The sequence below is a fragment of the Coregonus lavaretus genome (genome assembly GCF_964263955.1).
Source record: "Coregonus lavaretus genome assembly, chromosome: 14".
NCBI classification, from domain to species: Eukaryota; Metazoa; Chordata; class Actinopteri; order Salmoniformes; family Salmonidae; genus Coregonus; species Coregonus lavaretus.
The window spans coordinates 48,646,358-48,660,303 of NC_140001.1; the positions used below are offsets into that span (position 1 = coordinate 48,646,358).

Sequence of the window (13,946 nt, forward strand, 5' to 3'; positions counted from 1 at the left end):
TTTGTCGAATATAGTACCATTACCACTACCCCAATCCCAACCCCCCAGAATCAATGTGTTCTTCAGACTGAAAAGGAGATGGGATGATGGTGAGGGGCTTTCGATGGGTTCTAGTGTAACCATCTCTGTCACAATTTAGGCACAATTTAGTACTCTGAGGTCACCATTACTGCCCATAAAAGCATGTTGTTTGCATGTATGTTCCAGGGCGACTGTAATTCAAGGCAATGTTACTGTGTGGTGTTAGACACGTGTTGACAGCACCCTTATAGAGCTTAAAGGGGCAATCCGCAGTTGAAATAATGACAAAGCATTTCCGTGCCACTGTTTCAGTAAAAAGCAGAGGGATGGGGCAATCCGCAATGTCACCACTCTCAAATGTATAGACAGAGCTGTTGTTGTGTATACTGTACTTAGCTCTCTGATCTAATAAGAGCTTGTTGCATCTGCAGGAGCAGCTGGCCTCACATAGAGGAATGATAATGAATAGACTGCTAAGCACTGGGACCTATGTTCCACTGGGAGGGACAGAGAGACACAGCTGGTACACTACATTACCAGCAGAGTAAACAGCACTAACTCTGGCCACTCCATCTTACAGTACATGTATGTTTGACAAAATTGTAACAATTGTCCCCAAATCATGCATACAGCAGTGTTTATCTCGCTCAATGGAAGTTACATCAGCTAATTTCAGAATGAGTCTGGCTGAGCCCCTGAAGTGCACTCCTGCAAAAGGAGTGCACTATATATACTAGGTGTACAAAACATTAAGAACACCTTCCTAATATTCAGTTGCAGCCCCCCCCTTTTGGCCACAGAACAGCCTCAATTCGTCGGTTCGTGGACTCTACAAGGTGTCGAAAGCGTTCCACAGGGATGCTGGCCCATAATGACTCCAATGCTTCCCACAGTTGTCAAGTTGGCTGGATGTCCTTTGGATGGTGGACCATTCTTGATACACACGGGAAACTGTTGAGCGTGAAAAACCCTGCAGCATTGCAGTTCTTGACACAAATCGATGTGCCTGGCACCTACTACCATACCCCGTTCAAAGACACTTCAATCTTTTGTCTTGTCCATTCACCCTCTGAATGGCACACATACACAATCCATGTCTCAAGGCTTCAAAATCCTTCTTTAACCTGTCTCCTCAACACTGATTGAAGTGGATTTAACAAGTTACATCAACAAGGGATCATAGATTTCACCTGGATTCACCTGGTCAGTCTGTCATGGAAAGAGCAGGTGTCCTTAATGTTTTGTACACTCAGTGTATGTAAAAAATTAAAAATTAAAATAGCATTTTGTGAACTAACACTCGTACTTGACTCTTTTCCCTCTCACTAACTCTGATTTTGCTGATAACTAATTTATTGAGGAAACATTTACTTACTAAGACTATGATATGTGGTTGACTTAAGATGAATGCACTAACTGAAAGTCACTCTGGATAAGAGTGTCTGCTTAATGACTCAAATGTCAAATGTAAATGGTTCCATTTGATACACAGCCTCTGTCTGTCTGACATTAATCATGTTACCACACTGGCCTTTGCTTATACTTCCCCATAGTCATTTTTAATTTCTTTATGTCACTGATAGTTTAGCAAAGTCTGTTTGAGATGTTAAGATTTTAACATGCCCCATTGTGGCACCAAAGGCTCCAAAATATGAATGACTCTGGGTTTAGGATTTGAGTTCTTTATACAGTTATTGTTTAACATGACAGTGGCGCCACCTAGATATAGCTTTTCGTTCCTACCTGTTACAGTGACAAAGAACAGGACCACAAGCCTCACCAAGCAACGTGCTTTTAGGGACGGTTTCCCAGACACAGATTAAACCTAGTCCTGGACTGAAAAGCATGCTCAATGGAAATTCACTATTAAAATAGTTTTTTAGTCCAGGATTAGGCTTAATCTGTGTCTGGGAAATCGGCCCATAGAGCACAGATGGTGAGTGAACCTAAGCAGACCCACATTTGTACACTGAGTGTATAAAACATTAGGAACACCTTCCTAATATTGAGTTGCACCCGCTTTTGCCTTCAGAACAGCCTCAATTTGTCGGGTCATGGACTCGAAAGAGTTCCACAGGGATGCTGGCCCATGTTGACTCAAATGCTTCCCACTGTTGTGTCACGTTGGCTGGATGTCCTTTGGGTGGTGGACCCAAAAAACCAGCAGCATTGCAGTTCTTGACACACTCAAATCGGTGCCCCTGGCACCTACTACCATACCCCTTTTAAACGCACTTAAATATTTTGTCTTGCCCATTCACCCTCTGAATGACACATGTACACAATCCAAGTTTCAATTGTCTCGAAGCTTAAAAATCCTTCTTTAACCTGTCTCCTCCCCTTCATCTACACTGATTGAAGTGGATTTAACAGGTGACATCAATAAGGGATCATAGCGTTCACCTGGATTCACCTGGTCAGTCTGTCATGGAAAGATCAGATGTTCCTAATGTTTTGTACACTCAGTTATGAACTGTTATGACCCCCTCAGATATTTTCCCTTTGTGACAAAAAATTACTATAAATAGGTGATGTTTCTGTGCTAAATAGAGTGATGGGTCACTACTGCATTTGGCTAGATAATGGGCACTGTAAAACCATAAGCAACACAAATCTGTCACATTGAATATGAACATGTAGGAACTTAAAACAAGATAACAGAATACATGTCTCTTGATTTAAAGTCTGTATTTAATCCATATTCTCAGCATGTAGTACGTTGATGTTCGTAAAAAGGTAATACAGATGTGTTTCATATACTTGTGTCACACACACCAACAAAAAGAAAAGCATCAATGTTCCTTCAGTTTGCAGATCTCATTATTTATCTGACAATATATATATATATATATATATATATATATATATATATATATATATATATATATATATATATATATATATACTGTATTCTCTTCAATCACATCACAAAGAAATTGGACACAAGGCGATTATCACAATGTCATAAAAGCAAAATAGAATGAAAAAGCAAGTAAGAAAGTGCAAATAAATGCAATTCCCATTCTGCACATTTCCACACATTGACATCCGTTCAAAAATGTAGCAAGGTTTGGAGCGGTAGCTTCAAAAAACAATATGAGAAACAGAAAAGTTGATACAGTACAAGCCACTTGTGGTGTTGAAGACACTGGGGGTGCATCTCGATAGTGAAGTGGCTTCCTTTCCTAATCTACTCCTTCATTTACCGTCATTTAAAGTCACAGGTTAGGTAAAAGTAATATGAAGGTTGCCAATCGGGGGTTTCCTTTCAACTGTTAATTTCTTTCAGATCCACACAGATGAAAGAAAGGAGATGAAGAGAGGAAGCCACCGTAGGATAAAGATTAAGGCAGAGTTTCAATCTGAGGCGAATTGGAGCATGCCTGACATTTTTAAAGGCCCAGTGCAGTCATAAACATGAATTTCGTGTTTTATATATATTTCCAGGGCCTCAAATTTCACTGCAGATGGGGGGGAGGGGGGGGGGGGGACGACATATCTCCCTCACATTCTGAAATTGCAATTTTGTCACCCCCAGTTCTATCATTGGAATGTGATACAAAACAATGCTTAGGTGTGCTTTAGGACCATGCGGATGCCTTCGAGCGGTTCGGGTAGGCTGTTTGGAGTGTTTATCGGACTGAAAAAATTATGTCCCCCCCCACTTCTAAAACCAAAGTTGCAACAATGTATTTTTCCACACTGTGAGGTTGGAATAATACTGTGAAATTGTGTAAATTACAATAATGCCCTTTTAGTTTAAGGGCTGTTTGAAAAGATCGCCTGACATTTCAGGCTATTTTGGTGGGATGGAGTTTTGGCCTGCCTGGCATCACCAGGCGGTAAATTAGTTAATAGATCAATAAGAAAGAGAGTTCCTGTCACGATCGTCAGGGAGACACCAATGCGCAGCGTTGAAGGTGAACATATTATTTAATGAATGAACACACGAACAAAACAACAGACGATAACGTGATGTCTACGGTTTAACACAAACCAAAATAGAACAAGAAACCACAAACACAAAGTGAAAGACAGACAGTTAAATATGGCTCCCAATCAGAGACAACCAGCTGACACTCGTTGCCTCTGATTGGGAGTCACTCAGGCCAACATAGAAATACAACATATAGACTATCCACACCCTGGCTCAACATATAGAGTCCCAGAGCCAGGGTGTGACAGTACCCCCCCCTAAAGGCGCGGACTGCGACCGCGCCTAAACGTACACAAACCAGGGGAGGGCTGGGTGGGCATTCCTCCTCGGAGGCGGTTCCGGTTCCGGGCTTGACCACCACCCTTCCACCATCCCCCCGTGGCGCCCCTGGTCCGGTCTGGCCCCGCTGGCTGGAGCTGGACCGGACATCGTTGAAGCGGACCGCTTAGGCTCCGGTGTGGAGCAGCTGACCGGTACCTTACCAGGCACCGGAGACCCAGGCACGGGTTGTGCGGGATATAACGCGCACCCCTGGCTTGGTGCGTGGAGTAGGAACGGGCCGGACCGGGTTGACGATGCGCACCCCTGGCTTGGTGCGTGGATTAGGAACGGGCCGGACCGGGCTGACGATGCGCACCCCTGGCTTGGTGCGTGGAGTAGGAAAGGGCCGGACCGGGCTGACGATGCGCACCCCTCGCTTGGTGCGTGGAGTAGGAACGGGCCGGACCTTGCTGACGATGCGCACCCCTGGCTTGGTGCGTGGAGTAGGAACGGGCCGGACCGGGCTGACGATGCGCACCCCTGGCTTGGTGCGTGGAGTAAGAACGGGCCGGACCGGGCTGACGATGCGCACCCCTGGCTTGGTGCGTGGAGTAGGAACGGGCCGGACCGGGCTGACGATGCGCACCCCTGGCTTGGTGCGTGGAGTAGGAACGGGCCGGACCGGGCTGACGATGCGCACCCCTGGCTTGGTGCGTGGAGTAGGAACGGGCCGGACCGGGCTGACGATGCGCACCCCTGGCTTGGTGCGTGGAGTAGGAACGGGCCGGACCGGGCTGACGATGCGCACCCCTGGCTTGGTGCGTGGAGTAGGAACGGGCCGGACCGGGCTGACGATGCGCACCCCTGGCTTGGTGCGTGGAGTAGGAACGGGCCGGACCGGGCTGACGATGCGCACCCCTGGCTTGGTGCGTGGATTAGGAACGGGCCGGACCGGGCTGACGATGCGCACCCCTGGCTTGGTGCGTGGAGTAGGAAAGGGCCGGACCGGGCTGACGATGCGCACCCCTGGCTTGGTGCGTGGAGTAGGAACGGGCCGGACCTTGCTGACGATGCGCACCCCTGGCTTGGTGCGTGGAGTAGGAACGGGCCGGACCGGGCTGACGATGCGCACCCCTGGCTTGGTGCGTGGAGTAGGAACGGGCCGGACCGGGCTGACGATGCGCACCCCTGGCTTGGTGCGTGGAGTAGGAACGGGCCGGACCGGGCTGACGATGCGCACCCCTGGCTTGGTGCGTGGAGTAGGAACGGGCCGGACCTTGCTGACGATGCGCACCCCTGGCTTGGTGCGTGGAGTAGGAACGGGCCGGACCGGGCTGACGATGCGCACCCCTGGCTTGGTGCGTGGAGTAGGAACGGGCCGGACCGGGCTGACGATGCGCACCCCTGGCTTGGTGCGTGGAGTAGGAACGGGCCGGACCGGGCTGACGATGCGCACCCCTGGCTTGGTGCGTGGAGTAGGAACGGGCCGGACCGGGCTGACGATGCGCACCCCTGACTTGGTGCGGGGAGCAGGAACAGACCGGACCGTACTGGGGACACACACCACTGGCCCTACACCGGGATCTGGAACGGGCCGGACCGGACTGGCAACACACGCCAGTACCTCTCGCCGTGCCTCTACATCCTCCATCCCCTCTTCGCCCAGTGGCCCCCTTAACCTGGCGGCCTCCTCTGGCAACCCGCTGGGCCGCTCTATCGCGGCCTCCTGCTGGTCCGACGTCGTGAGCCCCCCCCTAAAAAATTTCTGGGAGTCTCTCTTCCCCGTGGGCCAGGCCTCGATAATTCTCGCCCAACTCTCGCTCTTCTGCTTCCAATCTCCGCCATTCAGCTCCTCATTCGGCTTGACCCAGTCGAAGCTCTGCCTCCACTGTTGCCAAGTCCACCCACTCTGCTCCTCACTAGGCTGCTTGGTCCAGTTCTGGTGGTTTCTTCTGTCATGATCGTCAGGGAGAGACCAATGCGCAGCGTTGAAGGTGAACATATTATTTAATGAATGAACACACGAACAAAACAACAGACGATAACGTGATGTCTACGGTTTAACACAAACCAAAATAGAACAAGAAACCACAAACACAAAGTGAAAGACAGACAGTTAAATATGGCTCCCAATCAGAGACAACCAGCTGACACTCGTTGCCTCTGATTGGGAGTCACTCAGGCCAACATAGAAATACAACATATAGACTATCCACACCCTGGCTCAACATATAGAGTCCCAGAGCCAGGGTGTGACAGTTCCAAACCTCTCGGCCGATAACAGCTAATTTTCAGTTTTCCCCTCCCCACTCAGACCACTCCCAGACAGTCCTAGCAAAATTCTTGCTTGAGAAATTGTGCTTTACTAAGAAGCTATTTTTGTTTCTTTCTGACCATTTTAATTGAAAACAAATCACAATAAGGTACTTAATTGCTACCCAGAAATGTTATATTGATATAAAAACGGCTGAATTGGACCTTTAAGCATTTACCATGAATGCAATCTCCGCGAATGTGGGAACATTGCCTTTAAAAAGGTGCATTGTCGACAGCGCTCTATACTGTGCTCTGGATTGAATCCGAGCCTAAAACCGGGTATAAATCAAGAGTGGCTGGAGCTTGTTTCTTCCAGTGCAAGTCAGGTTCTTAGTCTATTTCTAAATTAACTGGAGTCGGCTAGGGGACTGGGGAGTGTGTGTTTATGTACATGAGCATGGGAGGGTAGCATTGAAAGTCCCCAAGAACACAGTGGTGTCCATCATTCTTAAATGGAAGAAATTTGGAACCACCAAGACTCTTCCTAGAGCTGGCCACCTGGCCAATCTGAGCAATCGGGGGAGAAGGGCTTTGGTCAGGGAGGTGACCAAGAACCCGATGGTCACTTTGACGGAGCTCTAGAGTTCCTCTATGGAGATGGGAGAACTTTCCAGAAGGACAACCATCTCTGCAGCACTCCACCATTCAGGCCTTTATTGTAGAGTGGCCAAATGGAAGCCACTCCTCAGTAAAAGGCACATGACAGCCCGCTTGGAGTTTGCCAAAAGGCACCTAAAGACTCTTAGACCATGAGAAACAAGATTCTCTGGTCTGATGAAACCAAGATTGAACTCTTTGGCCTGAATGCCAAGGGTCACGTCTGGAGGAAACCTGGCACCATCCCTACGGTAAAGCATGGTGGTGGCAGCATCATGCTGTGGGGATGTTTTTCAGCAGCAGGGACTGGGAGACTAGTCAGGATCGAGTCAATGATGAACGGAGCAAAGTACAGAGAGATCATTGATGAAAACCTGCTCCAGAGCGCTCAGGATCTCAGACTTGGGCGAAGGTTCACCATCCAACAGGAGAACGACCCTAAGCACACAGTGAAGACAACGCAGGAGTGGCTTTGGGACAAGTCTGTGAATGTCCTTCAGTGGCCCAGCCAGTGGCTGGACTTGAACCCAATCGAACATCTCTGGACCTGAAAATAGCTGTGCAGCAACGCGTCCCATCCAACCTGACAGAGCTTGAGAGGATCTGCAGAGAAGAATGGGAGAAACTCCCCAAATATAGGTGTGCCAAGCAAGTAGAAAGTAAATAGCTTAATCAATTTAGTGACAGAATTATACTGAACAAAAATATAAATGCAACAGGTAAAGTGTTTGTCCCATGTTTCATGAGCTGAAATAAAAGATCCCAGAAATGTTCCATAGGCACAAAGACCTTATTTCTTACCTTAGTTGTTTCAGCATCCCAATAACTTTACAGTTGAGTGGTGATCAACACAGAGACCATCTGATCAACAGAAGCATAGAAATGAAATGGTAGAAATACGTTGTTAATTTTAACAATGATGAGTTTCTGGAGTCGTAATTCAATTTGATAAAAAGGAGAGTTGATGAAGTTTGTCATCTGCTATTTTGCAAAAGCTATCTATCTATCTATCTATCTATCTATCTATCTATCTATCTATCTATCTATCTATCTATCTATCTATCTATCTATCTATCTATCTATCTGTACACAGTAAGTACCAACGTAGTACTACGTTAAAAAAAAAATGCAGAACTCTGATACTATGATAGGAGACAGGGTGATTGGTTGGAGTGGGTGAGGAGACAATACAATCTTCTTATACAATGTAACCTGTAATATGGTGTGGCCAAAGTCTCTTTGACCAATGACATCAATTTTTTCAACTGAGCCCTGCTTCACAATAGTGCTGCAGCTGTAGATAAGGAGAAGTGGTTCTAGCTACAACAAACAAAGGCAGGAGCATGAGAAATACAACAACACAAAAATATAAAGGACAGTCTATGTAATAACAGTAACAATGCATTTGTAATTTATTCTGTACATAATGTTTCTGCCATCGTCTCTCATAACCAAAAAGAGCTTCTGGATATCAGGACAGCGATTACTCACCTCCTATCGGACAAAGATTTTTTCTTCAACGAGTCGGAAGCGAAGGATATGCTACAGACACCCGACAAGGCCCAAATCCCTGTCATTCGCAGGAGAAAGAAACAGAGATATCGTGGACGTAGGTCGGGGTGCCTTGTAAGGATCCGACGGCGAGCAAGTAAACTGCCTCTTCCATCAATCCTATTAGCCAATGTTCAATTATTTGAAAATAAATTAGATTACCTAAGATTACGGTTATCCTACCAACGGGACATTAAAAACTGTAATATCTTATGTTTCACCGAGTCGTGGCTGAATGACGACATGGACAACATACAGCTGACGGGATAAACGCTACATCGGCAGGATAGAACGGCTGACTCCGGTAAGACAAGGGGTGGCGGTCTGTGTATATTTGTAAACAACAGCTGGCGCACAAAATCAAATACTAAGGAAGTCTCTAGGTTTTGCTCGCCTGAGGTAGAGTATCTTATGATAAGCTGTAGACTACACTATTTACCAAGAGAGTTTTCATCTATATTTTTCATATCTGTCTATTTACCACCACAAACCAATACTGGCATTAAGATTGCACTCAATGAGCTGTACAAGGCCATAAGTAAACAGGAAAACGCTCATCCAGAGGCAGCGCTACTAGTGGCCGGGGACTTTACAGTTTTTCTCAGTCGCTTTGGTGCATTTCTTAGATCAAAAGTGCAATTCTTGATACTACTTGTACAAATTCCAAATCATCTAGTCACTTGTGCACATCATTAAAGCAATTTCTTATTCCTTTGAACAAATTGCAATTGCTTTTGTACATATTGCAATTGATAATGTACAAGTGTCAGCTTTTTTCCACATTTTCAATTGCTCATGTCATGTTGATCAAAATATAGTAGATGGTTCTCTGTTGAATAGTCTTACCCCTCAAAACATCTAGGCATTAGTTCCTTGCATAAGCCATTACATGCAAAATTGTTGAACTATTTGTCATAAACTGTCAAGCATAGTTTTACACATTTCTATTAGACCTTTTGTACAAAAACGTAAATTGCTGAATCGTGCAGGTGAAATTAACCCTCACTCATGAAGGAATGTAAAGTGTTAGTTCAACCAACAATCAACCAGTTGTCTAAATTGCTCAAAGGTGCATCTCATGAAGAATCAATTGGCAAGCATATATAGACAGACCACAACACAGAGTTGCAATTTTCCAATAATGGATGGACCAGGAAACGAACAGGGTCAACAGCCAAGAGGAGGAAGAAGAGGAGCAAGGATGCGTGGTGGAAGGCAAAACAGAGGAAGAGGCAGAAGAGGACATAGGCGCATATCTGATGACATAAGGGCCACTATTGTAGACCATGTTGTCAATCATGGCCTTACAATGGCTGAGGCGGGTCGAAGGGTGCAGCTGAATATTGGGAGATCAACCGTGTCCTCAATAGTACAAACGTTTCGAAGAGAGAACAGGTATGTCCACCAATGTACAGTGCACTGTTACTGTATATAAGCAGTATACTGTATACTTCCTACAATGCTTCATATTACAGTAGTCCACTTGTATTTCACAGCATACAGAAATATACTCTATACAGATACATACTGCACCTTACATGCACCCACCTGTATGTTTTACAGTAAAATGTGTGTTCGCATAGTTTTTGTCTATGTGAAAGTGTGCGATGCATCACTGCATTTTTCCACACATAGGACTGCAAGATTACCTCAAACCGGTGGCAGAGGACGCCTTTTCACACCTCAACAGGAGGAGGCTATTTGCACCATGGTCCGAGCAAACAATGCCATGAGACTCAGGGAAATACAAAGGACCATTATAGAAGACAACGATGTCTTTGAAAACATCCATACGGTTAGCATCTCAACCATCGACAGGGTGCTGCATAGAAACCAGATGAGTATGAAACAGCTGTACCGTGTACCATTCCAAAGGAATGAGGACAGAGTTAAGGAGCTACGGTACCAGTATGTACAGGTAAAACATATATCTATGTAACTACTTTACAGCAACATTTTATAGTGTTACATAGTACAGTAAGCATAAACTGCACACATTTCCATTGCTGTGGAAGGAACATGCAATATATGTACATTTATGTCACTCTTCCTTACCAAAACAAATTCAACTGTGTGTTCTGGGATATAGCGTATAATGGAGTTGGAATCAAGTGAACCCTCTCACAACTTTGTATACGTGGATGAGGCTGGCTTCAACCTGACCAAATGCAGAAGGCGGGGTCGGAATATCATCAGTCACAGAGCTACTGTGGATTTGCCAGGCCAACGGGGAGGAAATATCACCATGTGTGCTGCTATTTCGGAGCATGGTGTCCTAACCCATATCCCCCTTTTAGGGCCATACAACACCCAGCATCTACTCAACTTTTTAGAGACTCTCTACAGGGCTCTCATCCCTGATGATGAGAGGGGTCTGTTTAGAGAGGATTTGCCAAAGTATGTGGTCATTTGTGATAATGTGAGTTTCCATCGATCAAACATCATAAGGCAATGGTTTGTGACCCACCCGAGGATGCTCATAGAATTCCTCCCACCTTATTCACCATTCCTTAACCCAATTGAGGAGTTCTTTTCAGCATGGAGGTGGAAGGTGTACGATCGTCAGCCACACACACAGATGACCCTGCTGGCTGCAATGGATGCAGCATGTGAGGACACCACAGTAGACACCTGCAGAGGATGGATAAGGCATTCCAAAAGATTCTTTCCACGTTGCATTGGAAGGGAAAATATCCGGTGTGATGTGGATGAGAATATGTGGGCTGACAGACAGGAACGTCTGGATGTGTAGAGACAGCACTAGAACAGTGCTGTGGGCAAAGTTGTGCCTTAGGGGTGGTTTCCTGTGTTTCTTTCTAATTTAGTTTTTTTTTCCTTTGTGCCCCTTGGGTTGTCCAGTCTCTTTCAATCAATAACCCACATACAGTAATATGTAAATAGTACTGTTGAAATTGATATATGCCATAGAAGTGCAGCCTTGTGCATTTTCAATACAGTAACTGTCATCCAAACTGTAGCCTAAGTTTACATCAGGTAATACTGTCAAAGTACACAGTTCCATTGACAACATGCCTAAACATTTTGACAACCTTGTTCGTGAACAATGACTCAATGACTTATCATTCTGATGACACTGACATGATCATTGGCATGAATATTTACTTTTGAGAGATGTACTAAGGATTTTTAGTGACTGACTAGCTTTAGAAACATATCTATTGTATATTGCAGTTTGTACAAATTGTTCTGAGAAATGCACTTATTATTTTGCACATGTTAGGGATGATGTGAAAAATGCACCAAAGCGACTGAGAAAAACTGTAATGCAGGGAAACTTACATTCGTTCTACCTAATTTCTACCAGCATGTTAAATGTGCAACCAGAGGGAAAAAAACTCTAGACCACTGTTACTCCACACACAGAGACGCATACAAAGGTCTCCCTCGCCCTCCATTTGGCAAATCTGAGCATACAGTTTTTCTCAGTCGCTTTGGTGCATTTTTCACATCATCCCTAACATGTGCAAAATAATAAGTGCTTTTCTCAGAACAATTTGTACAAACTGCAATATACAATAGATATGTTTCTAAAGCTAGTCAGTCACTAAAAATCCTTAGTACATCTCTCAAAAGTAAATATTCATGCCAATGATCATGTCAGTGTCATCAGAATGATAAGTCATTGAGTCATTGTTCACGAACAAGTTTGTCAAAATGTTTAGGCATGTTGTCAATAGAACTGTGTACTTTGACAGTATTACCTGATGTAAACTTAGGCTACAGTTTGGATGACAGTTACTGTATTGAAAATGCACAAGGCTGCACTTCTATGGCAAATATCAATTTCAACAGTACTATTTACATATTACTGTATGTGGGTTATTGATTGAAAGAGACTGGACAACCCAAGGGGCACAAAGGAAAAAAAAACTAAATTAGAAAGAAACACAGGAAACCACCCCTAAGGCACAACTTTGCCCACAGCACTGTTCTAGTGCTGTCTCTACACATCCAGACGTTCCTGTCTGTCAGCCCACATATTCTCATCCACATCACACCGGATATTTTCCCTTCCAATGCAACGTGGAAAGAATCTTTTGGAATGCCTTATCCATCCTCTGCAGGCGTCTACTGTGGTGTCCTCACATGCTGCATCCATTGCAGCCAGCAGGGTCATCTGTGTGTGTGGCTGACGATCGTACACCTTCCACCTCCATGCTGAAAATAACTCCTCAATTGGGTTAAGGAATGGTGAATAAGGTGGGAGGAATTCTATGAGCATCCTCGGGTGGGTCACAAACCATTGCCTTATGATGTTTGATCGATGGAAACTCACATGATCACAAATGACCACATACTTTGGCAAATCCTCTCTAAACAGACCCCTCTCATCATCAGGGATGAGAGCCCTGTAGAGAGTCTCTAAAAAGTTGAGTAGATGCTGGGTGTTGTATGGCCCTAAAAGGGGGATATGGGTTAGGACACCATGCTCCGAAATAGCAGCACACATGGTGATATTTCCTCCCCGTTGGCCTGGCAAATCCACAGTAGCTCTGTGACCGATGGTATTCCGACCCCGCCTTCTGCATTTGGTCAGGTTGAAGCCAGCCTCATCCACGTATACAAAGTTGTGAGAGGGTTCACTTGATTCCAACTCCATTATACGCTATATCCCAGAACACACAGTTGAATTTGTTTTGGTAAGGAAGAGTGACATAAAATGTACATATATTGCATGTTCCTTCCACAGCAATGGAAATGTGTGCAGTTTATGCTTACTGTACTATGTAACACTATAAAATGTTGCTGTAAAGTAGTTACATAGATATATGTTTTACCTGTACATACTGGTACCGTAGCTCCTTAACTCTGTCCTCATTCCTTTGGAATGGTACACGGTACAGCTGTTTCATACTCATCTGGTTTCTATGCAGCACCCTGTCGATGGTTGAGATGCTAACCGTATGGATGTTTTCAAAGACATCATTGTCTTCTATAATGGTCCTTTGTATTTCCCTGAGTCTCATGGCATTGTTTGCTCGGACCATGGTGCAAATAGCCTCCTCCTGTTGAGGTGTGAAAAGGCGTCCTCTGCCACCGGTTTGAGGTAATCTTGCAGTCCTATGTGTGGAAAAATGCAGTGATGCATCGCACACTTTCACATAGACAAAAACTATGCGAACACACATTTTACGGTAAAACATACAGGTGGGTGCATGTAAGGTGCAGTATGTATCTGTATAGAGTATATTTCTGTATGCTGTGAAATACAAGTGGACTACTGTAATATGAAGCATTGTAG

At 45.1% G+C, this 13,946-nt stretch overlaps 1 protein-coding gene across 2 annotated transcripts; it reads right to left on the reverse strand.

Annotated features, from left to right (window-relative positions):
* Positions 1-3,477: 3,477 nt before the first annotated feature.
* LOC311141378 (uncharacterized protein) lies at positions 3,478-8,020 on the reverse strand. 2 transcript variants are annotated; one of them, XM_084176680.1, is made up of 2 exons: positions 7,934-8,020; positions 3,478-6,171 (listed from the first exon to the last, which is right to left on the reverse strand). In XM_084176680.1, the coding sequence occupies exons 1-2, from the start codon at positions 7,948-7,950 to the stop codon at positions 4,437-4,439; spliced, it is 1,752 nt and encodes a 583-aa protein (XP_084032806.1). In that variant the 5' UTR covers positions 7,951-8,020; the 3' UTR covers positions 3,478-4,436. The 2 variants fall into 2 exon arrangements, with proteins under 2 accessions (XP_084032806.1, XP_084032807.1); XM_084176681.1 differs by having other exon boundaries at positions 3,478-6,168; positions 7,934-8,016.
* Between the last annotated feature and the right edge of the window lie 5,926 nt (positions 8,021-13,946).